This window comes from Acinonyx jubatus, chromosome B4, assembly GCF_027475565.1.
Source record: "Acinonyx jubatus isolate Ajub_Pintada_27869175 chromosome B4, VMU_Ajub_asm_v1.0, whole genome shotgun sequence".
Taxonomy (NCBI): domain Eukaryota; kingdom Metazoa; phylum Chordata; class Mammalia; order Carnivora; family Felidae; genus Acinonyx; species Acinonyx jubatus.
Window position 1 is genome coordinate 13,781,171 of NC_069387.1, and position 25,894 is coordinate 13,807,064.

Sequence of the window (25,894 nt, forward strand, 5' to 3'; positions counted from 1 at the left end):
TGGACAGCGAAACCTCCCTCAGTCCGGTCTTTCATTAAGTCTGCCAATGAGGAGACTGAACCACGTGACCTCCGAGGGGCTTCTGCTCCTTGTTCTGTGATGACATTAAACCATCCGATGAGCTCTAGAAATGGCCTTCTCTCTCTGCATGTTTTTCTCCTGTTCCTGAGTTACAGCGTTCAGGTCCTCACGAGGTCAATTTTTTAAATCCCTTAAATGGCTCAGTATTAGCAACTCCTGTTCTCCCTGATCCTTACCTCGAGAGCCAACGTACACGTCTTGCTGCTACCCCAGAAGACACAGAGTCCAGGCGGGCTACTTCTGTTCTGGGTATGAGCCCCTCTCTGCATACAGGGCAACACCCACCTCTGGTTTCATTTTTGTTAAATTTTTTTTTTCTATGTTTACTTGTTTTTGAGAGAGAGACAGTACGTGAGTTGAGGAGGGGCAGAGGGAGAGGGAGACACAGAATCTGAAGCAGGCTCCAGGCTCTGAGCTGTCAGCACAGAGCCCGATGCAGGGCTTGAACCCACCAACTGTGAGATCATGACCTGGGCGGAAGTCAAATGCCTAACCCACTGAGCCACCCAGGCGCCCCGTTTTTTTTTTTTTTTTTAATGTTTATTTATTTTTGAGAGATAGTGTGACTGGGGGAGGGGCAGAGAGAGAGGGGTACAGAGGATCCAAAGCAGGCTCTGTGCTGACAGCAGAGAGCCCGATGCGAGGCTTTAACTCACAAACCACGAGATCATGACCTGAGCCAGAGTAGAACGCTCAACCGACTAAGTCACCTAGGTGCCCCCACCCTCCTGTGTTTTGATGCCCCCACTTCCTCCTTCTACCCAGTTCTCTCCTTCTGGTACTATTAGTATTATTATTTTTCATTTTCATTTTTATTTTTAACTATAACAACACAACTACTAGCTAAGAACAGATCCTTGTGGCCAGTGCCTAGGACAACAGTTTTCAAACATTATTACTGGTTTTTAAAAGGGAAATCATTGGGGCGCCTGGGTGGCACAGTCGGTTAAGCGTCCGACTTCAGCCAGGTCACGATCTCACGGTCCGTGAGTTCGAGCCCCGCGTCGGGCTCTGGGCTGATGGCTCAGAGCCTGGAGCCTGTTTCCGATTCTGTGTCTCCCTCTCTCTCTGCCCCTCCCCCGTTCATGCTGTGTCTCTCTCTGTCCCCAAAATAAATAAACGTTGAAAAAAAAATAAAAAAGAATAAATAAAAGGGAAATCATTTTAGAAAAAGTAATTACACGACTCCCATAATACACAAATCAGCAAAGATCAGAAGATCCTATCTTGGCTTCCTACCTCACGGAACCCCAGAACACTTTAGAATTAACTAAAAACCAATTGCTTAGGATACTGAAGACATAGAAATTATGGGAAAAAATAAGCATCAGCAAAAAACATTCTACCTGCTTCCTTAGCTGTTACAAATGTACGACAATAGGAAATAAGACCAAATTAGGCACTTTTGAGACAGCTATTTTCGGGGGTACCTGGGTGGCTCTGTTGGTTGAGCATCTAACTTTTTAAAAAAAAATTTCTTTAATGTTTATTTACTTTAGAGACAGAGCACAAGTGGGGGATGGGCAGAGAGAGCCAGAGACAGAATCTTAAGCAGGCTGTCAGCACAGAGCCTGACACGGGACTCGAACCCATGAACCATGAGATCATGACTTGAGCTCAATTCAAACGCTTAACCAACTGAGCCACCTGGGTACCCTGAGCATCTAACTCTTGATTTCACCTCAGGTCATGATCCCACGGTTGTGAGCCTGACCTCCGAATTGGACTCCAGGCTTAGCATGGAGCCTGCTTAAGATATTCTCTCTCTGCCTCTCTCTCTCTCTCTCTCTCTTCCCACCCCTCCCCTCCCCTCCCTGCTCCCCTGCTTGTGCTTGTGTACACTCTCTTTTTCTCTTAATAAAATAAAATAAAATAAAATAAAATAAAATAAAATAAAAATGAAAAGAGAGCTTTGTTAGGGGGATCTTTCATTTTCCCATTCATATTAGGAGGCATTATGACCCAGGCCAACCAAATAAAGAAAAAACATACTGAGAGCAGGAAGCCAAAGACTGTGAGTCAAACAAAACTATCTCTTTACCAGAACTAGATCCAGTTAAAAGAAAGATGAACAGGAGATGTTCAACATCATAGCATGAGGTAGCAGTTACAGAAATTCTACTTAAAGTATAACAAGAATATAGTCAATGTCATGGGCTTATACCCAAAGCCCGATAGCCTTCAGATAGGGAACTGTCTTTCTTCTAGTTCCACTTCATCCATTCTTAGCCTTTGGTTGATGACCATGCTTCTGCCTAGGCTTCTGCCACCAGGAAAATTCAGAATAATGAGTTAGGATGGGGAGGGACAGCTACTCTGTTCCCTGATGTTATGCTGCAACCATCCGTGCAAGGAGAGTCATTGTCTCTGTTTGGCAGACAGAATCATGCCTCCCTAAACCCTGCTTGTCTCTCCTGCAAGATTTTCCTCAGCTGACCTGAAGTAAAGAGTTTGGCTTTTTCAACCATATCAGACTCCATATTTTGAAACCCGCCGATCTCTTAAATTTCAGGCTCTATTAAGACATTTACTAATATTTTATTTTAGCAAAATAGTATTTTCTTTCTCTAAAGCTTAAGCACATCTCTTTCTTGTGGAATCTTATGGAAGGCTACAATAAGCAATCAAGACACTCCAACATGTTGAATTTTTCTACCAAATCTCGTGTAAAGATCTTGGTAAGCACATCTTCTGAACTCTAATTTATGATTGCCATTACATAAAATAGCATTGTTCTCATTGTTTTCCACTCAACTTACTTCACTTAGTCAAGATCACATTTTAGGGTCTGTTACTTATAATTCCCCTCTTCATGGGACCACATTTTACAGATCAGGATACAGCACAAAACACAATTCAAACAGACTTAAATAATGAAATGAACTTATTAAACCACATTTCAAAAGTCCGATGGCATTGGAAGGCTTTGGGGTTGGTTTGATCCAGACTCCCATTCAGTTTCTCTGTGATGCTTTTGGCTTGCCCTCCGTCTTTCTGTCAGGTGCATTCCCTGCCTTTCTTCCTGAGAGCAAAAGGACCCTAGCAGTTTCAGCCTTCACTGTACAGAAAGAGAATATTTATTTTTCCTCCAATGGGTGCGCAAAAGCCTTTAATTTCACTTTAATTAGACCAACTTAGACCATGTGCTCATTCCTCAACCACTCACCGGGCAAGCAGGATGTGTTTCTGCTCACTATCTCTGCAGTCAGTCCTACCCAAGCTGCTCAGCTGCTACATCATAGTGTCAGGGACGGAGGGAGGCTGAAAGGCCACCTGGACCACGGGCACCATACCCTTTGGAGAACCTGTGGATTAATCAACTGCAGGGATAGTGTGGTGTTCTGAAAACATGTCTGCTAGTAGCCCACTTCTGCAGCCTATGGATTGGGTGGAACGAGAGGGCTGTTTCTAGAAAGGGGTTCCTGGCAGGCAAACCCAGGGCTGTCTACTACACCAAGAAAAAACCCCACAATTGTCTCACTTTTCTTAAAGAACACCTTAAATTGCCTTGTCTGCCGACTACTTAGGTACAGTAAAGCCTTGGATTGCAAGTAACTTGTTCTGTGAGTGTTCTGCAAGACGAGCAAATATTTCTAATAAATTTTAACTTGATAAACGAGTGATGTCTTGTAACACGAGGCGTACCTGATGCTGAATGTCACATGACCACAACTGAGCCAATGGTTCTTCTCTCTCTCTCACTGTGGGATTGTGGGTGATCATCTCCCAGGCTTGGATGCTCGGTCTCAGGTCTTGATGTTTGGCAGAAATCAGTGATTTTTCAGAATGTTAGAAGGTGCCCAGCATGAGCGTGGGTTTTTTTGTTTTTTTGTTTTTGTTTTTTTTTTTTTGTCACTTCAAAGCACCTATGCACAGTCCTTTGCTTTTCCATACAAGATGAAATTTAGGAATGCTTTGCTTCGTTCTAGTCAGTCTGCCTACGGATATAGACCCTTCCCTCTGCTGCCTTATTGCCAGTTACATTAAATACAGTATATGACCAGAGTTTATTAATACTGTAATGTAGTCAACATCTGTGCAAGTGTATACAATGGCCCCCATGCAGAAAAAGGTTGAAAAGAAAGGCGCTAAGAAGAAGGAGATGATTATGGTGGAAGTTAAGGAAATCATCGAGAAGTACAAGTGAGGGATGCGAGTGGCCGAAATTGGAAGATTTTATAAGTCTATGTCTGCCTCTCATTTGTAGAGCAGGAAGAGAAAAAGGCGAAGGAATCCCTCACTTCAAACGAGATTAGGGAGATGTGTAAAATGTGGGAAACAGTGCAAAATTTTGTAGAAAACACCACCACCGAATGAGGTGGTAGCAATGGGAGCAATGAATCTGTTTAAGGACGATGAGATGTCACATTTCCGCGAAATCCTCAAAAGGAGACAAAAGCAAGTGTCATTGGATAGGTTCCTTGTTACGAAAAGAAAAAGATTCCATTGAACCAATAGATAGCAGTGATTCTGTTAGTGATAGTGAAAATTGTCCTACACAATAACCCTCCTCTCATCTCCGTCACACCAGCCACGAAGGTTTTCAAAGGTAAGTGCAGGTTCACTTGTTTATTTCTCTTAATACTTTGTTCATGATTTTGTATTATATTACTGTATTGTAATCATTTTTATATGAATACTTTTGGGCTGTGGAAGGAAGCATCTGAGTTTCTATTATTTCTTATGGAGAAATTCACTTTGATATCCGAGCACTTTGAATTACAAGCATGTTTCTGTAACAAATTACGCTCGCAAACCAAGGTTTTACTGTACTTATTATGACCATAGAAAAATACTTCCTGGGAAGAAAACAATCTGTTAAATAGCACAAAAAAAAAAACCCTAAATCTTGGAATTTGAAAAATCATAGGTTGATGAAAATGTCAGTCTGTTGCCTGCTGGCTGATTATTTCTTTGGTTGCCCATCACATCTTAGTGCCAAACATTTCCTTGCTATTGTGACGGGTGTGGATCTTAGGCTACAAACTTACAGAAGGCACATCCAAATGGATTTCATTATTTTTGAGATGTGAGTCTGAGACGCCAGGCACCTGGATTAGCAGGATAGTCACTCTTAGGCATTATTGGGCCATCTCCCCACCATGGGTCTTAATTGGCACCAGTGCACTTGGTAGTGTCTTTCCTCGCAGCTTGTGCTGGACAATTGTGATCCAGGTCTACATGGCTCCTCTCTGTCCAGTGGCTCTACAGTCCCCGAGTCTTGCTAGGGTAGGGGTATCTTGGGTGAGACTGGCCACTTGTTGCCCAGGGCCCAGCATCCTTCCACATACACAAGCCATCTCTGTCTCACTATGCATTTTCAGTCTCCTTCGGCCCTTCTGTTTATTGTCAATCTTTTTGTCCCTAAAAATATAATTCTTCCTCCCTACAACTGCCAAGAGCACTCTTAACACAAACTCTTTAAATTAGCAGATGTTTTTACACAGGATGGGAACCCAGGTGTTCCAAAGAAATGGAATAGATTCTACTACGTGCTTGGAGGAGAATGAAGGAGAAACTATAGGAGGGAACCAGGTTTAAGTTACTAAACTTGTTGCATAATCAGACGCAACTTAAACCTGGTTTTCTCTCCCGCTGTCCTTTGTTGGGGGCAGGGGGAAGTTCCCTCTGTCCATCCGTCAAAAACTGTCAAGTTGGTGACATTTCTGGTCATTCTCAAGGAGCAACAGTCAACAGTCTTACAGACCACTGGGTGACAAGATGCATTTCAATTCATCAGTCAGAATGCTCAGCCCTGTAAATGAGCAAAACTTCTAGTTTTAGCCTTCAGTCTTTTCTCTTCTTCTCGATGGGGCTGGCCATAACGCAGAACTGTGGCCAGAGAGAGGGGAGGGTTGTGGTCAGTGCCCCTCCTCTGTGACTCCAGCGTCTCGGCCCACAGTGGCCTTGGGCCCCTCCCCAGGGTCTGGCCCTGTGTGTGGAGTTCACAGCACTGTTTTGTCCAAAGAAATCTTCCCAAATGCTCCCGCTGTCTCTCATGACCCTTTTGTAAGTGGGCTAAGTGTTGTGGGACCAGTTCCTGGACATTTCCTTTTTAAGTTTCTGCCCATGATGCTCTGCTACCCCAGCATCAGCTTCTGGGGAAGTCCTTTCACTGATTCACCCGACGCATTCTGTACAAGACAACTCATTCTCAAGAGACCGAAGGCTGAACTTTGGGCAGTAGTAGCCCCTGCCCTCCCTGAAGCCTCGCACTCTGCCATGTGTGGCTGCAACACTGTTTAGCAAAAGGGGTCCCTGCCCTGTGCTATGTGGTCACTTCCACAGAGAGGCAGCCGATGTGCCACTTTAAATAAGCCCACAGTCTCGTTTTCTCTAACAGTCAGAATTTGTCCTTCGAAGACGCTTGCTCTGATCACAACTTTAAGATCCCTGGTGGTTTTAAAGGAGAGGCATGTGACCGCACCTAGGAACGCATCAACTCTTCCCACAGTCTTCTGGGAAGGGCCTCAGACCCGCATGGAACCTATACTCTTTCCCTTTCGTTTTTCTGGGGGGGAATCAGCCTGACAGCCATTCTCCAGGTGGGAGAGTTGCATATATAGACGTCCAAGGCTGACATCCTTTCTTTACTGGCGCCGTTAATTTCTCAAGTATGTGTGTTTGTTTCCCCAGCAAGATTGTAGGTTTACCTGGAGACTCAAGGCTGAGAGCCCTCCATCCCATGGGGAAGGAACGGGCTCTTTCTGGATCACAGCGATGTTACAGACAGAGCGGTTGGAGGGCCTGCCATAGAAGCAAATGCTGTGGCTCGCGGTGGCGGGGTGGGGGCTATTGTCCCTGGACTGGTCAGGAGTTCCACAACCTGCAGTAAAAAATGAGAATTTCTCGTTCATGCTCCTGTTAAACAATTTAAAAACGTTCATATTGGGGCTGCTTACGCTTGGAAGGACTGAGTCATGTGGGACCACCACCCTGTCATTATGTCAGTGATCAGCACAGGAGGGTGTGAGTGGATGACAGACGTGTAATGGCTTCATCAGTAGACTCACACATGGAAACAATTGGAGTGACTTTCTCAAAGGAAACAGATAAGGGGTAATCACACCTGTGAGCAATCTCAACGACAATGCGCTGACTTAATCCACCAAGGGTTTCCGGAATCCAGGATTCCTAGGGCAGGTCAGTGTTACAGCCTCAGAGGACGGAGGGAGAAAAAACATTGAGTCATACAAAGGCATTTCTCCAATTATTGCAAAGGTTATTCTCAAATGGAAAAAAAAAAAAAAGAACATTGTTACTATGGTATTCCTGAAAATTGAGAGCTTCTGACTCACAACTGATGTCATCATCTGACAGCTAATGTCCCGGAGGCTAGAGTTAAATAGAAACATTTTCGTGAAAGGATTCCTACCATTTACTTAATCAACACATCCACCACCTTACACATTCATCTTTTTGTGCATGTATGAGAACATTTAAGTTCTGCTCCGTTAGCCAATTGCAATTATGTAGCACAGTATTATCCACTATAGTCAACCTGCGTTCCAGAAGATCCTCAGACCTTATGCCCCCTATAGCTAAAGTTTGTACCCTTTTCCAACCCTCTCACTTTTCCCCCTTCCCCAGTCCCATCGCTTTCTTCTTTTTTTTAATGTCTACTTATTTTTGAGAGGGAGAGACAGAGTGCAAGCGGAGGAAGGGCAGAGAGAGAGAGGGAAACACAGAATCCGAAGCAGGCTCCAGGCTCTGAGCTGTCAGCACAGAGCCCCAATGCATGGCTCAAAGTCATGAACTGTGAGATCATTAACCTGAGCTGAAGTCAGATGCTTAACTGACCCAGGCGCTCCTACTCTCTGTTTGTATTAATCTGACTTTTTAAAACCAGATTCCACATATAAATGATGCCAGCAGCATTTGCCTTTGTCTGGGTACTTCAGTTAGCATAATGCCCTCAAGGTCCATCTATATTGCTGCAAAGGGCAGGATTGAAGGTTTTTTTTTTTCATTCAAGTAAAATAAATAATTAAGCTATAGTTGAAAAATTCAAGATGTTATGGGGTAGTCAGTTTACCTCCACATCTAGTTGATGAGGGATTGTGGGGCAGGCTGAGGGCAAAGTACAAGCTGCACCCGCCCCGCCCCGTCCCTCCCCCCCCCCCCCCCACTTCAGACATGTGTGATATTCCTCGGACACTCCAGGCTACCCCAAAAGAGGAAAGGACAAAAGACTCTCCACCAGTTTACCAGAAAAAGGCAAATCCCATCAATGGCGCAAGGGCGAGGAACTCCCTACTATCTTGATGCTTTGGTGGAGGCAGAACCACCTTAGCTTGACAATAGCTAGGCTTCCAGGAAGTCTTTGGCACATGAGAGCCTCTTTGGAAACTCCCACTTGACTTTATCTCCCCCCCCACCCCACTGCATCAAATGGTCACCCCCCACACCTGCAGCGCAGCTCGTCCTGCCCATGGGTCCTGTCCCCGAGCTTTAATATAATCTTTTTGCACCAAAGACGTCTTCAAGAATTCTTTCTTGCCCGTCAGCTCTGAACCCCACGAACACCACCATCACCCTGAAACTTCATCATTGTGGGTACATCTGTTTGGAGTCTTGGTCACAGAGAATAAACACGCAGAGAAACATAATTTGGGAGCTGGATAGTGGAGTCCTGGCAAATAAGCTGACCTCATCCTAACCTTGGCCTCTCTTCTCTGGTCTGGAAAAACTCTTTCACTTGACTTTCTAAACTGAGTGCAAGCCTCACCTCCTCCTTGGACCTTCCCAGGCCAACTCTTCAGGCTGTCTGTATCATCTCAACCCTGACCTATTTTACCTTTGAATTTTGGTTGTTATTCTGGGCTTGTCTCGGCCGAAGAGGCATCTATTTCTTTAATGTTTATTCATTTTTGAGAGAGAGAGAGAGAGAGAGAGAGAGAGAGAGAGAGAGAGACAGAGAGAGAGACAGAGTGAGAGTGGGGAAGGGACAGAGAGAGAGGGAGACACAGAATCTGAAGCAGGCTCCAGGCTCCGAGTTGTCAGCACAGAGCCTGATGAGGGGCTTGAACCCACGAACCATGAGATCAGGGCCTGAGCCGAAGTCAGACGCTTAACCGACTGAGCCACCCAGGCGCCCCAAGAGGCATTTATTTCTAAATTGACATTTGGTATAGGAGGGTCAGTCAGGTGAGTTGGGTGTAGGTTTATTTTATGTGCTCTGGGCTTACAGTATGGGTGCATATTAAGGCAACGTGCAATCGTAAAGTCACAAATGGATTTGTCCCTGAGCCTGCCAAGGTCTTAGAAGGTTTGATGTAGGGACTAAAAGTAAGATGCTGAGTTAGTGAGGAAATAAAAAAAGGAGGTGGGGAAGATTTTTTAAATGAATTAAAAAGTTATGTCAATGCAAAAACATGGGATATAAAAGACAAATAAATTCATTTAAAACTCTATTCTGTCAGACAGTTCTGATCTCAGCTCTGATGACAAACTTGGCTCCCACCCCCTCCTTAAGATCAAAGGCAGAGATTGTGTCACCAGGATGATTTTGATTACCATTCACACAATTCATGATTCTTACATACTTTCCTATCTCCAATGGGAAAATGCTATAATACAGAGGCAGGGGGAGCTAGGAATGCTCTAGTTCTCATTTAAAGAATGAGCATCTAAAACGCAACAGAATGAGGAGTGCTTGGGTGGCTCATGATCTCACAGTCTTGGGTTTGCGTCCCGGGTTGGGCTCTGTGCCCACAGCTTGGAGCCTGGAGCCTGCTTGGGATTCTGCGTCTCCCTCTCTTTCTGTCCCTCCTCCACTCATGCTCTGTCTTCCTCTCTCAAAAATAAATAAACATTAAAATGCAGCAGAATGAGAATTTGTCTTGTCATGGTGCCTCATGATTGCTATCGTGGTGACTTATGAGTGTAATAATTGGGTAGAGTTGTTGGAGAAGTGAATGAAGTAGGCCAAAGATGGCCGATGGGACTAAAACAAGCTCTGGCCTCTAGCTTGGAGACCCCTTCTCCGGGTTCTTCTTCCTTTGTTTGCTGGGCACGCGAAAACCCCCACAGATATGGAAACTGACGACTATGAGTTAGCCTCCCCACTTGCATTCAGGGCTCAGATCTTTGGAGAAAGGGTCTCCTCTGAGCCTGACGGTGTTAAATAAATCTCCGTCCACCAAGATCTCCGAGTGCCGCTTGGTTTTTCCGCCGGCGCTCCGGCCTAGTTCCGTAACAGAGCCACTCAGGTGCCCCTGGAATATTTTAAATAATGGAGGGAAGGGGTGAATAATAAAGTGAAAGGAATGAAAGTGATTCCAGTTGAGGCTTGGAAGCAACTGGAACCGCAGTCCTGAACGTAGCAGGGCTCTTCTCTCAGCCCTTCTCTCTGCGTGTCAAGTTCACGTGGTCTTATTGTGGCCTGGCTACCTTTGGCAAAGTGGGGATGTCACTGGAAAGTTAGTGGGGGGCTCAAGTAGTTAAAGGAATGTGACTATTAACAGCTTCAGCGGCCCATATATGTTGTTCTACCACGGGCCTTACTTTTTCTAGCCCCAGTGGAAAAAAAAAAAAAAGGGCAGAGGAGGATTCTGATTGGCTGCTACGTTGATCAATCACTGTGAATGTGGACCAATCACTATACTTCCCTAGTAGACACAGGGCGTTGGGTTCCACCCTGTATACTGGGCATCATTTGCAAAGAAGAAAGGGATTATTAACCAGAAAGAGGCAGAGAAAATACCTCTAAACACACAAGAGATGTCATTTTGGTACTACGTCTAAGAATGTAAAGGAAAAAGGATATCGAGAGAACTTAGCACACAGCTTTTCATCTGCCAAATAATTTGTTTTATAAAGAGAGGAAACACCGAAAGTCACTACATGGTTCAGTAACATTGTTTTCATAATTTTAAAATAAATTCATCTGGTGGCTAGTGTTTCTTATCAGCTCTTATATGCACTGCCTCTCTTCTCCTTTACATACACACACGCACACACACCATTGTGCAAGTCTCTGCCTACAAAATAATTGAAAGATGACGTTTCTGTTTCTAGAAGCAATGACATTTCCTCTTTGCGTCCTGACGTTCTACTTCAGTGAGCTAAAATTCTAGTTCAATAGCCCATATTATTGATGCATCATGCACGTCTCTGCAAGTATCCTTGCTTTTTCCAACCATAAGATTTTCCTGAAGGTCCAAGCGTTATTCTGTTGGCCCTGTGAAGTTCAGACAGTGCGCTTTATTGTTAACACAGAACAAGGAGTGAGGACAGCTCTCTGTACATTAAAGGACCGCAGAGGCTCGCACAAAACGTTTCACTGCCGTTCATGGAGACACCCTCGGCTGTTCATTGGTCGATACTGTCTCATTCCCATGCTGACTGGAAAGGAGCTAGCATCAGTATTAGAGAACAGCAACCTTTTTCAAAAACAACCTCTGTAAGTGTCTCTGGCCAAGAATCCTCTCCTCTCTGTGGCACTCCTCTGAAGATGTCCCTCTCGGGCTTTTCTTTCACCCTCCAACCTGGACAAAAGGCAAACTTCCTCTACAATCCTCCGCTCTCACTCAAGAAAAGGAAAATCTGTCTTTCCGGCCTTGTTTAAAAAGGAAAAATGTAACTGATCTCCAGGGCAATTTGAGCTATTCTCTAATTCCAAGTGGTTGTATTATATTTGTCATCCTTTTGCCCCCTTTTGTGTGTCTCCTGATAACAAACATGAAATTTTTGGGGCACCTGGGTGGCTCAGTGGGTTAAGCGTCCAACTTTGGCTCAGGTCATGATTTCATGGTTTGTGAGTTTGAGGCCCGCTTCGGGTGAGACCCATTTCTCTCTCTCTCTCCCTTTCTCTCTCTCTGTCTCTGTCTCTCTCTCTGCCCCTTGTGGGATTCTCTCTCTCTCTCTCTCTCTCTCTCTGCCTCTTGCTCACTTGTGCCTTCTCTAAAAAAAAAAAAAAAAAAAAAAAAAAAAAACCTTAAAAAATAAATTTAAAAAACATGAAAATTTCCACCACTGGGTAGTTGATCTCTCTTAACCAAATTTCCTTCCTTGCCTGGCCTTTAAGGAGCGACTAACACCACAGGACTCCAAAATTTCCCACCTTCGGGAGGAGGGATTGAGTTTTCTTTCTAAGGTGCACACAGGATCATTGAAGACCTCAGTAACCACCCCCACGCTTCTTAAAAGAATGTATATAGTTGTTTTAACTCTTTATCAAATTGCTAGCATGCTGGGAGACATAGTGTTTTGCTTTCCTAAGAAAGTAACACTTTGGGGGCACCTGGGTGGCTCAGTCAGTTAAGCATCTAACTTCGGCCCAGGTCATGACCTCTCAGTTGTGGGTTCGAGCCCCACGTCAGGTTCTGTGCGGACAGCTCAGAGCCTGGAGCCTGCTTTAGATTCTGTGTCTCCCTCCCTCTGCCCCTCACTGCTCACACTCTATCTCTCTCAAAAATAAATAAACAATAAAAAAAATTTTTTTAAAGTAAGTAACACTTTTCCATAAGCACTGCAGAATGGTTACATGAGATGATCCACACGAAGTGCTTGGAACCTGCTTCTAAGCAGAGGAAGTACTAAGTGTCACCGCTGTTTATCCCTGGAATTAAGCTCTGTGAGGCAGCTGCGTGTCATGGGGGGAATACCGCACTTCTGAGTAAAGCATTTGGGTGTCCGTTCAAATCCGGGGTCTTTACCACCGTTTGGGCAACCCACTCAATTTCGGTATCTTTGGATATCAAAGTGGGTTAATATCACCTGCTTTAGTCATGACAGGGGAGTTGTGAGAATCAAAAGAGAATGCATTAGGGACGTCATCTATAAACACGAAACCCTTATTTTTACACCCTGTGTTCTGTGGTTCAGTTCCCTCCTACAATTCTAAAATTAGTATTATGTTTTCTTAATGTTTATTTTTGAGAGAGAGAGAAACAGCGTGTGAGCGGGGGAGGGGCAGAGAGAAAGAGGGAGAGACAGAACCCGAAGCAGGCTCCAGGCTCCAAGCTGTCAGTGCAGAGCCCGACGCGGGGCTCGAACTCAGGAGCCGTGAGATCATGGCCTGAGCCGAAGTCGGACGCCCGACCGACTGAGCCCCCCGGGCTCCCCAACCCTTGTACAATTCTGACCCCAATTCTGATGTGTTTGGGTTTCCAGTACCACAAAGAAATTCTCCACCACCAGCTGGGTGTCCTACAATTTGACTCAGTTCTGACACTATCTACCTGGAGACAGCCTCAGGTTCTACAGGTTCAGGGCTCAGTCCCACGTGACTGTCACCCTACCCCCCCCCCCCTCACCTTCAGATGCCAATCACAAGTCCCAAATTGTCCCCTGTGCTTTTGACCCACTGGCTATAGATCAGAGGTTTCCATGACCCCAACCTCACATGCCATTAATTTGCCAGAGAGGTTCAGAGACCTTGGAGAAACATTTTGCTTACTAGTTTAGTATAAAAGGATGTAACTCAGGAAGAACCAGATGTGTAGGACAAGGTATGGGGGCAGGGAAGGGGGTGGAGCTTCTATGCTCTCTGAGCGGACCACTCTCCCCCAATCTCCACGGGTTTACCAACCCAGACACTGTCTGAATCCCATCCTTTTGGATTTTTATGGAGGCTTCCTGACATAGACACAGTTGATTAAATCACTGACTGCTGGCAATCAGTTCAACCTCCAGCCCCTCCCTCGTCCTCTGAGGCGGGAGGGGGGTTGGGGGGGAGATTGAAGCTCCTACTTTCTAGTCACATGGTTGGGTCTCCGTGCAATCAGCCCCCATCCTTAGGAGCAGTCCAAGAGTCACTTCCTGAACAAACTCAGGCTGAAAGGATTTGTTATGAATACCAAGATACCTTAATCGCTCTTACCACTTAAGAAATAACAGGGGTTTTAGGAGCTCTGCCAGGAAGAAGGACAAAGTCCACGTATATACTTCTTACTTTAAATGACAATATCACACCTTGTCATCTGGCTGGCAAATCTCCCTTAGTGATGAAGTCCCTTATTTGTGCTAGTTTGAGTTCGGTTTCTGTCATTTGCAACCACAAGAACAGGTCTGGGACACACTTGGCATCTGAGAAGTCTTTATACCCATAGTTATTTTATCCTGATAGCAAAAACAAGGTTTCTGGATCAGAGGCAGGCTATTTACTTTAAAAAATATCTTTACACGCTGCCCCATTTCACCCCTTGGGGCAATGCAGAGGGCAAGTGTCAGATTGCACATATAAAGGGGATCCATGCTATAAAAGAGGACCCCCAAATTATAAATTTTGGTGCTTCATAGGATCTACTGCATAGCTGCCTCCTCCCTTTCAGTGAAGAGAAACCTTAACTTTTTTTTTATTAAAAATATTTTTTTTAATATTTATTTTTGAGAGAGATTTATTTTGAGAGAGAGAGCATGTGCATGTGAGCAAGCAGGGTAGGGCAGAGAGAGAGAGGAAGACACAGAATCTGAAGCAGGCTCCAGGCTCCACACTGTCAGCACAGAACGCAACGTGGGGCTCAGACTCACAAACCGTAAGATCATGACCCGACGCTTAACTGACTGAGCCACCCAGGCGCCCCAGAAACCTTAACTTCTTTTTTTATTATTATTTTTTTTAATTTTTTTTTTAACATTTATTCATTTTTGAGACAGAGAGAGACAGAGCATGAACAGGAGAGGGGCACAGAGAGAGGGAGACACAGAATCTGAAACAGGCTCCAGGCTCTGAGCAGTCAACACAGAGCCCGACGCGGGGCTCGAACTCACGGACCGTGAGATCATGACCCGAGCCGAAGTCGGACGCTCAACCGACTGAGCCACCCAGGCGCCCCGAAACCTTAACTTCTTAATGGAAACAAATCTTGGGAGAGAAGGGGAAGAAGGTCCCTATGTGTTACAACACAGGTAAATGAACATAAATGAATGGCAAAGAAGTGGCTCGAGGGGAGATACACCTGTAAATCTCTCTGAAGTAATTCACTATCTCTGTCTTCTGAGGAATGGTTACACTCATCCTTAAACCTAGGACACCGGTAAATTTTACTCGGAAAGCCCTGGCCAGCTGGACACGTGAAATATTCATTGTTTCCTGATAGCAGGCAGAATTGATAGGACTTGGTGCCTGAATTTGGGTGGTGAGGTTGACCCTGAGGTTTCTGGCTGGGGAAACTGTACGGTAAAACCATGACAGTGGGGTAGCAGATTTGGAGGAAACTGGGAAAACTGGGCTGTTTTGAGGGGGGTAGGCAGAGAGGCTCACGGGGTGATGCATGGTGACTCCATCTTGGGACAAGTTGAGTCGGAGATGCTTGAGGGCCATCTGGATGGAGATGCCCCGTCAGCAGCCGGGCTGATCAACAGCAGGTTTGGGCTGCAGACACAGTGGTGGTCCAGTGATGGGAGTCCTTGGCCGTGGGTGTTGTAACAAGGGGAATGTGTAGTGTGTGAGCAGGACAGAGGACAGAACCCAGGGTTGGTCGACATCTGGGGTTTCTTTAATGTTTATTTATTTCTGAGAGACAGAGAGAGAGAGAGAGAGACAGAGAGAGACAGAGAGGCAGACAGAGAGAGAGGAAGCAGACCCCAGGCTGTGCATTGTCAGCACAGAGCCCGACGCAGGGCTCAAACCTACGAACTGTAAGATCATGACCTGAGCCAAGGTCGGACGCTTAACAGACTGAGTCCCCCGGGCGCCCCAGCATGTGGATTGTCAACAAACGGTGTGAAGAATGCAGAGCAGGGCCCTGGTCGCCATGTATTGGGCACGTGCCGCTCAGCGTGGGGACTGTTATTGAACATGTCTGCCCTCCCCCACCGCGAATCTAGGGCAGGGCGGCTGACCTACCCTAGAAATGAAGGGGAGACCCGTCATTCCCTGAAGTACAGAACAGGAGCTGCTCTCACACTGTGAAGTATCTTCAGAATTTCTAAAGCAGTGGTTGGTAAGCCTATGTTATCAGCGTCAGCCGGGGGAAGCGTTTTCAAAGAAACACCAGCACCAGGTGTTACCTGCAGAGAGTCTGAGTCCCGTTCGGCTGCAGTGGGGCCTGAATATGTCAGTACTTTTTCCTGCTCTCACCTGATCCCAATGTGCATCTGAATTGGATTTCCACTGTTCGGAAGTTCCAAGCACACGATCTTCCTACAAGAGCAACTTAATGAAGGAATGGAGAGGCTGCTGACATGCATCACAATGGAGTTCATCTTTGTGGCCAGTAGCGAATAAACTATGGTTACGGGGCACCTGTCCCAACCTTATTGCCTTGTAAGCAGTGTGCTCATACGTATTTCTAGACCGATAGGTAAGGAGGTGGTATCTTCACTGAGCCCCCTGGGTAATGTCAGACACCTGGAAAACCATCCTCTTCGCACAAAAGGGAGAGATCACCCAGCTGAAACTTTCGGAAAGTGGAAAGCATGGCAAAGAAGAGATGGGGCTGTTTTGTCTACCACTGTCCTAAAAAGAGGCTGAGAAGCAGCTGATATAATTTAAAAAATGATCATTGTTCCACGTAGCCACTGGATTAGGGGACTACAAGACTCCCAGAATAATTATTTTACTGCAATTTACAGTTTATAAGGAACTTTAATATTTGTTGGCTCATTTCAATGCAACCCAGAGAGGTAAGCAGGGAAGATAACACTGTTCCCCTTCTACAGCTGTAGAAGTCAGTCACCTGTCTGATCCCAGGGCCGGGTCTGACCCCCAGGTGCTCTGAGTCCAAGTCAGGATTCTTCCCACAGCCTTAAAGTTTTTTTCTTTTTGATAATAATAATAATTTTAAAAAATTTATTCATCTTTGAGAGAGACAGAGAGAGAGACAGAGCGCAAGTGGGGAGGAGCAGAGAGAAAGGGAGACAGAATCTGAAGCAGGCTCCAGGCTCTGAGCTGTCAGCACAGAGCCCGGCACGGGGCTCAAACTCACGGACCGTGAGACCATGACCCGAGCCGAAGTCGGATGCTCAAACGACTGAGCCACCCAAGTGCCCCCAGCCCTAAAGTTTTAATGATTAGCATGGCTGACAATGCCTTCTACTCTGATGATTAAATATTCATCATACACAGAAGGTGAACAGATGGCAGAGTGCAGAAGAGCTGGCCAGAAAGAGCAGGGGATCAAGAGGGGGCCTGATGAGAGGGGTGCACACAGGGACCAGGAGTCAGGAGATGGCACCCTGTCCCATGCTCTGGCCTGAATGTTTGTGTCCTCCCCCAAATTCACGTGTTGGAATCCTAACGCCCAAGGTAATGGCACCAGGAGGTAGAGCCTTGGGAGTTGGCTGGGTCATGAGAGGACAGCCCTCCCGAATGGGATTGGTGCCCTTATAACAGACCTCACAGAGCTCCCTCCAAGGGCCCTCACGTGACCCTGTTGGGGCCCTGATCTCAGACTTCCGGTTACCAACCTATGTGTTTTTGTCACAGCAACTAAGACGCCCCATGTGGTCACTCACGGTGTGGAGTGGTCATCTCATCACGGTTGGCTCCCATTTCCTCCCGCGTGAGGTCATCAAGGCTCTCTCATGTTCCACGTCCTCCCGTGCGCTCCTTCCCGTTCATCCTGCAGGAGGGTAAAAGGTCTTACAGGAATTATTAGCCAGTTCTCAGGTGCCAGAACACCAGCACCAACGGGCTCGCAATCTCTGTTAAGAATGACAAAAACATCTACCATGGGTTTTGGTGTTTATATCCACAGCTTTGAAAATACAGTTTTCAGGGGGGAAAAGAAGAGGCTGCGATTACTTTACCTAAAGAGCTCTGCTGAATCTCTCCCACATCTGCTACGTCAACCGTTCCTTCTCCTTTTCCATGGATCCTGAAAACCATCAAGTTCCCTTGGACAGGTCTTCCAGGATGTCAAGTGTTGTCATAAAAGTCCCAAAACATCACTGCGACTTGCTTTAATTATAGTGTCAAAATAGCCAACAAGAAATCATGGAAGATGCACAAACGTCCAGTTGAAAATTAAGTCCTGGGGATGTAATACCAGCATGGTGACCGCAGTTAATACGGTACAGCATATCTGAAAGTTGCCGAGAGAGTAGATTTTAAAACTTCTCATCACAAGAAAAAGTATCCCGTAACTGTGTGTGGTGATGGATGTGAACTCGATTAATGTTGTGATCATTTCACAATATATACAGATATTGAATCATGCTGTGCAACGGGTATAATGTTCTATGTCAGTTATACCTCAAAAAAAAACTAAAACAAAAAAAATGCAATTTCAAAATAGTTGAAAACTCATCACAAGTCCTATCTATAGCTATGCTCATTTTTAATCCCCATGTCCCCCCAATACAGAGGTCAGCAAGAACAAAATTTATAAAAGGATAAACAGGTGCCTGGGTGGCTCAGTCGGTTAAGTATCCGACTTCAGCTCAGGTCACGATCTCACAGTCTTTGGGTTCGAGCCCCACGTCGGGCTCTGTGCTGACAGCTCGGAGCCTGGAGCCTGCTTCGGACTCTATGTCTCCCCCTCTCTCTCTCTCTCCTCCTCCCCCACTTGTGCGTGCTCTCTCTCAAAATAAATAAAGGTTAAAAAAACTTTTTAACAAAATAAACTCCACTAATCCCGGGTGCCTGGGTGGCTCACTGGGTCAAGTGTGACTCTTGATTTCAGCTCAGGTCACGATCTCACGGTCATGAGATTAAGCCCCGTGTCAGGCTCTTCACTCTCCCTCTCTCTCTGCCCCTCCCCTGCTTGTGCTCTCTCTCTTTCTCTCAAAAACAAATAAACATTTAAAAAATAATAATAATAAAAAATAAAAAAATAAAAGCAAAAGAGGCTAACCGCAAGAAATCTTACACAGTTTATCACACTTGTTCGGCCGGTTATTTTTAGGTTTTATGGTCTATTTCCTTTTTGATTCTGGTCTATTTTCTGGGTGTTCTGCCTCACTGTTCTAGCATTTATCTGTGCTAGCTTACACGAAATAAAGTTCTGAGGCACCGGGTCTGTTACTTAAGTGGTGTTGCATATTCCCTTGCATGGGGTAGGGCATGCTCTTTCATAAATTCCTCCCAAGCCCTGCAGCCAGATCTGCCCCAGAAGGAATGTGGTCCTTTTTCCAGCAAACACTACCCATGTTGCACTAAGTTAGACCAGAGCCTGGAAAGCAATTGCACCTAGATTTTCTTTTGTCCTAAGTAGAGGTTTCCAGATGAACTTCAAAAAGCTAGGGACCAGGTGATGGCATCAGGCAGACCTTTGAGAGGTGCCTCGAAATGTCAGGAGTTTTGCGAGTCAGTTGTTAGAGCCATTCTTAAAAAGCATATTCAAGTTTACAAATAATTTAATTAAGAAAATAAAATATATACATAATTTAATTAAAAATAAAGAAAAAGGTACTAATTACTTAAAGTGCATCGTGTCCTGATTATTTACTGCAGTCCATTCCTGTTATCGGTGGTAGTCATGTTCTGTAAAGTTGCCTTGAACTCAGATTTTGTGAGTCCTGTGTCAGAACCACTGTAGTCAGGGGAAATACAGGGTTACGTTCCTGAAAGCGTCTGGTCACGTTTTCATCAGCCGATCAAAACATCACCTTCATGGGTGTTTCCGTTCAAAGACATCTTCTTTAATACACGTTGTTGACACATTAACATTGAACTCCCAGCCAACAGCCCTCTGACTAATGCCTGAACAACACTTATCTGCTACATGTATTCTCATGCTTCTCATTGCTCTGCGTGTCTGTGAATGACCACAAGAGCATATGAGGATTGATTTCAGGGTTACAAATAAGTTTTAGCAAGCGGGCAGATTTGCAAATATGGAATCCCCAAATGATGAGGATCAACTGTATATGTGACGATGCTCTTGGGGTCATTTCCCTGTATTGTACCTTTTTGGTGGAAATGTAACTCTGCTACTGTGTACCCCTTCCCAAGTCCTGAGAGTGGTGATGTCACTCTATTGTTTGAAATTGGCCACGTGGGAGCATTTACACCATGGGAACTGGCAAATGTTCCCAAGAGAGGGTTGACTTGCTGACTGTCTAGATTTAAAGAAAGACAGGGGGAGATATTAATAATGCAGATTAAACTTAAAATGGTACCATGTCTGGAACCATTACGTTGAGAATAGCACAGAAAATTGAGGGAATACCTTCCCAGTAGTCAAACACTATTATGTGCTTCAGCAAAGAAGTCACTCGGTGATCGATGAAGTGATCGAGTGAAGTCCTGACATGTGTCTGACATGTGTCTTCCTCCTTTGTTTCATGTTAATCATTAATGTAAAAAAAAAAAAAATCAACAGATGTTCACGTCAGAACTATACCCTTTTGTCAACTGCAACAGGCTGGCTATGACAAAAATCAACAAAAGCGTTCTGTGGCTATCAAGTGTCAAACAGAATTTACAATTACGTATTTTATTACGATGTGCAAGTTGTGTCCCATACATCCTTTATCAGAAACACTTATGACTTTAAACGCATTCATTTCCAGAGGGCTGGTTGTTTAAGCAGCATCCCACTGATTCTAGCTGAGTGGCCTCACTTACTTAACCCCCAAGCCTCAATTTAGAGGTAAAACAAAGAAGGAACATCACTTCCTCCCAAGATTTTGAGAACTGAATGCACGATTGTTTCTGATATGGTTTCTATCATAGAGACTCAACAAACGTCCGTCCCCATCTCCTCACCTTGTCTGGAGGGCAGAACCAGTGTCCGAGCCATTCCTGTGGACACACACCCACGCCACGTTCCCAGAGCTGGCCCTGGACAGCGGTCTGTCTGGTCTCCTCAACAGGCAGATGAAAGCTCACCACTAGGTGGCATAAGCAAGGTGCCTTTGATGGCTTTAGTTCTTCAGACAATACAATTGGTTCCTAATAATGAGATGTGTTTTATTACTCTTACCAGGCTAGAAAGAACATAAATGAAATGTTTAAATCCATAGTCACTGTGCTCTGTCTAGACAGTTCCAGTCTGGTAATCAGTACGGGTGCCCTGAGCAAAAAACATTATCCTCTGAGCCTCTTTTCAGACAAGGGTAAAACGAGTTAAGAGTCACCTCTGGCAGAACCAGTTTTCTTCTGGCAAACCCACTCACTGCCTTGTCCTCCTAGGCACATAATGTGACCACTGCTGGCTGCTGCATACTTTCCATAACCAGGGCCAACCCAGGTATGTCCTGCCTAATAAAGCGGCAGAAAAGCCCCTCTCCCTCCAAACGTGTTACCTACTTTTCACAGGTGATACGCATGGTAAATGAGGCTTTTCTGGAAACTGATGCTTTAAAAAGACGATTGCATTGGCAGCAACCTTCGGCAGGGCTGGAGAGGGCCGAGAGTCTCCCAGTCATCTATGTCTGCCCTGGGGTATTTCTTGGAGAGCCACTTACTTTTCCTTTGGGAGGCAATTGACAACTGGCCTTTATTAGTGAAGTCTGCATGGGCTCACCTGCCACCTACTGGTGAGAATGTTTACCGTCAACGTAACAGTCCCTCATTGTGAAACCACAGACTCCCATTTATGTATTTATTATTATTTTATTATTACTTAAGTTTATCTATTTAAGAGGCAGAGGGGTGGAGAGAGAATCTCAAGCAGGCACCGCGCTATCAGCCCAGAGCCCGATGTGCGGTGTGATCTCACAAATCCGGAGAGCAGGACCTGAGCCGAAATCGACAGTCTGGTGCTTAACCAACTGAGCCACCTAGGTGCCCCAGACTCCCATCCATTTAAATGCCCCAACGCTTCAGGGGATTTCAACTTTTTTTTCCCCTTGAAAAGCAAAATGTATCAACATTTGAGAATTAAAGTGATAAAAATCAACTTAATTGGTTCTCTGTCCACATGGAATTCACAAATAAGATTTTGTAATGAAGCTGTTACTGAATACATAGCTAGCTTACTGTGTTCTCTGCTCCGCTCTGCTCTGATGTCTCCATTACTGATTGTGACTAATAGTTTCACGCAGCTGGGATGGTTCTAGTCATTTTAAGGAAACTTTTTGTAGCGATTCCAAGTGGATCAATGCTGAACATCAAAGAACACACGAGTTTTTTGTAATGTGCAGACATTTCTCCCTATCTGAAACACAACAGAATGTCGCCTTGTGTTCTTGAATAAACTAAATAAACACAAGGTGGGATTTAACCTCGATGTAAATTCCTAGGTGTCTACTCTGGAGTCTTTGAACAGAAGTCCAACAACCAGCATACCAGACTGCCGAGGAACAAAGAGCAAATTCGTAATAGCGACTCCGAAACAAATAGTGGCTCAGAGTGAATGAAAAGGACCACAAGATAGTTTGTTTTGTTTTTCTTCAGCATTTATTTTGAATTTTCATTTTTGGATAACCAAGCAGCTCTTTAAGGAGAATGCACAGAAGAGTCATTCTGGCACTTTTGGATAGTACATACGATTTCTGTAATAGTCACATTCACTTGCTCAGTCCATACTCTGTGTCTGGTGAGCAAGGTCACCCCATAGGATTCCCGAGTTAATACATAACCGTATATACAAACAGCCAATGAAACCATAATGGTGGCTAGTGGCCAAAGGGACGGAGGAGGGCAGGGGATCTCTAAAGTGTCCTCTAGTCTACCTTAGCTCAACAGAATTCACGTCACACATGGGCACTAGAGAGAACACTGCGTTGAAATGAGAATTCGGAGCAGAAACGGGCATTTGGCAGCGTGCAGCTTAAAGAAAAGGGGTATCATTTAATAACTTTATAAAATCCAGGCAGTTCAATGAAAGGAGTTAAGGAAAAAAACAAAACAACAACAAGAAGAAAAGGTGAGGGGACTGCTGTTGTCACTGTAAAAAAGGCACTTGGAGTTAATGGGACCAGAATTGAAGGGCTCTCAGCTGATAAAAAACTTCAGTACGATTTCATTAAAAGGCTTGTTTAAGAGATGACACTCAGGAGTTCGCGAAAAGAGACACTGAAATAAACCGTCGAGAAGCAGAACAGATGAAAACCAACAAATAAAATCTTTCACAACCAAGTTGTGTGTGTGTGTGTGTGTGTGTGTGTGTGTGTGTGTGTGTTTTCTAAAGCAAACCCGAAACGAAAGCTAACCAAAGCAAAAACACCTAAGCAAACCAAGAGCACGAAGCAGCGGTGCATAGCTTTCCTTTGAGATAACGCATACCTCGAGACACTAAGTGCTACGCTAATTTCCCAATAATAACGTCACAGGAGCATTATCGTGATAAAATGGATTCAAGCAATGTGAAAAGAGTCTCATCTGTTCCTAGAATCTGAGGGAGAACTGAGGTTATCAGCAGAGCTGAGCGACATCACTCGTGGTTTCTCAGTGTCCTGGGATGGGGATGGGGATGGGGGTGGGGGGGGGGGGGGGAGGCGCGTCCCAGACGCAGGAGCCACATTCAGACACTCCTGTTCAGCCATCTCCCTGGCGGTGAGGCGTCCACGAACATCATCCGGTAACTTTAATTCCGTTCTAACATGTACACAGTGAACCGTGATGCAGCTTAAGTCCGCTTCCACGGCTGCCGCTGCTCCACCTCCTCCACGAACAAGTAAACGCTTCCCTAAGAAAAGAATTTTTGGCAATTTTTATTATGTTCCGCCGACGGGTGGCGCTGTGACAGCTCACTTCATGTTAAACGCCATCAGGGGTCTCTCTTCCCGCTTCTGCCAGGGGCTCTTCTTGTCCTCTCCTTGGTCCTCCTCGTCTTCCTCTTCGTCGTCCTCCTGGGCCGATCTCCTCTGCTCCGGGCTGGCTAGCGGCTCCGGGGGGACGTCCGAAGTTCGTTTTGTCGTCTCCTCCTGCAGGCTGGGCAGCTGGCCGCCGCTTCTCCGGCCGGAGCCATCCAACAAGCAGCGCAGGGCACTGTCGTCGGGGGTACAGACGGTGGTGCCGCACTCGCTGCCGCTTTGGTCCATGTCGTCCAGGTACACGAGCTGCGTGTAGGAGGTGCTGTCCGCGGCCCGCGGCTCTTTCTGCGGATGCTCCTGGACGGCCGGGTGGTTCTGTGCGAGGGACAAGGGGTCTCCTCTTCCCTTCCGGGCAGATTTTGGTTCATTCATATCCACGCCAGAATCCAAACTGGCATCATTGCTTCCGTTCCTTCCGGCTCTTTGGAGATCAATGTAGGAATGTCTAACGTGCGCATTGGACCTGCCGTCCAGGGAGACGAACCACGCCCGGGGGTGTGGGAGCGGCTTCCCACCCCCAAGTTCCATCAGAGCCTTCTCGGTCAGGAGCTGGACCTCGCTGTTCATCTGAGCCAAGGCCGCATCGTTCAGGGAGGCTGGGATGGAGAGGGACTCTGACATGGACGCGCCTTGCGGGGTCCACTCCCGGGCGCCTGCATCCTGCAAGTGCTGCTGGGAGATGGCCTGGCAGGACAGAGGCTGCGCTTGGATCTGGGAGGAGGGGTGCGGGAAGATCCCCGCGTGAGGGCTGGAGAGCTCAGCCTGCAGTCTTTCGATCTCCAGCTGCTGGTCGGCTGGAACGACCAGGGGCTGGCCCACATAGGAGTGGTCCCCCGGGAGTTTCATATAGTGCGCGGGGATGACCAAGGCAGGTAATACCTTTCTGTAAACGCTGTCGTTGACCTGGTCAACGGAACTACAGCAGATCAACTGGCCGGGCCGCGGAAAGGACGTGGGTCTCTCCAGGTGGTCCACTGACCGGGACATCATACACTCAGTAGGCCTGCGGTCCAGCAGCTGTTCCTTTTCGGGAGATGAAGGCGTGGGGTACATGTGTTCCTGAATGGTGAGTTTGCTTCCCGTGGAAATATGGTTAGCGGAGGCCTGGCCGTCTCTGTCTTGCTTTTCAAACAGGGGCTGCGAGAGCATGGCATTGTAGCTCCTCCTGTACTCACTGTTGCCAGGGGACTCACGGCCTTCTCTTTCCACAGGTTTCCTGGACTTTAAGGGGAAAATCTCCACGGACTTACGATACTCTTTTCCCAATGTCCCACTTGGTGTCAGGTTATCGAAGGAGATTTGGCTTTTGTCCTCTTCCTTGTGGGAGAGAAGTTCCTCCCGCGAGCTGAACTCTTGCGAGGTGCTGTAGGAAAGCTTTAGCATGGGGGTGTGCATGTCTGCTTCTCCGTTGGAAGACATCATTTCTAAATGGACCCCGCTCATCAGCTCCTTCGGCCCAGGGGCGTCCGGGCGGCCGTGGCCGGTGACAGAGAGCGGGCCGGGGAATTCTGACTCCCGACGTGAAAACAGCAAGTTGATGTGAGACATGGAAGTTGACTGATCTCTTTTGGAGCTCTCGAGGGCCGTTGGAAGTTGGAGTTTTCTGTGGTGCTGACGAGGTTTCAAGCATTTCCGCCTGCGATCAAAGATAAAAATCCAAACCCAACGGTTAAAGATTCTCATAGTGGTAGAAGGTTCCAAGCAAGATCCTAATTCTCAATTTCCACAGGAAGAAACAAAACAACTACTCAGCAGCCAGAAGCCTTCTCACCCCACACCCGCAGCCTTATTTTGATTCAGAGCAGCGCAATCTGCAGATTTCACCTTCAGGGTTTTAGACGTACAGCCGAGTTATTCGTTCAAAAGCGGTTACCCAAGAGTCGACAGCAAACATTCTCACAAACCGAAAAGACGAGGCATCAAAATAAAGAATTTTAGTTCTGCTTTGTCCTTGAGAATATCGTCTCTTAATCAGTGTTTAGGAATATTCTGAACGAATCATGACAACCGTCAAACTTAAAAAAAAGAAAGAAATAAGAACTCCCCTTGTGAGCAACCTCATAAACAGCATGCCCCCCACATCCTGTTCATTTGTTTGCAACTTTAAGGACAAATGTTTTAGTTCTTAGAGATTTTTTTCATGAGAAAAAAAGGACCTTGATTCAGAAAAAGAAAAAAAAAAGACCTCAATATCAATGCCTGCACAAGAAATTCCAAATTA

At 45.9% G+C, this 25,894-nt stretch overlaps 1 protein-coding gene across 5 annotated transcripts in view; it reads right to left on the reverse strand.

The window, feature by feature from the left end:
- The window catches only part of FAM171A1 (family with sequence similarity 171 member A1), a 158,895-nt gene that overhangs the window by 3,079 nt on the left and 129,922 nt on the right, over window positions 1-25,894 (reverse strand). Inside the window, exons 8-9 of one of the 5 annotated variants that reach the window (XM_053225335.1) lie at window positions 17,779-25,309; window positions 17,485-17,591 (exon numbers count right to left, since the gene is read on the reverse strand). In XM_053225335.1, coding sequence (XP_053081310.1) covers window positions 23,608-25,309 — 1,702 coding nt within the window. In that variant the 3' untranslated portion in view covers window positions 17,485-17,591; window positions 17,779-23,607. Of the gene's footprint in view, window positions 1-17,484; window positions 25,310-25,894 lie in introns of those variants that run through there. The other 4 variants (XM_053225334.1, XM_053225337.1, XM_027073507.2 and 1 more) reach the window with 4 other exon arrangements.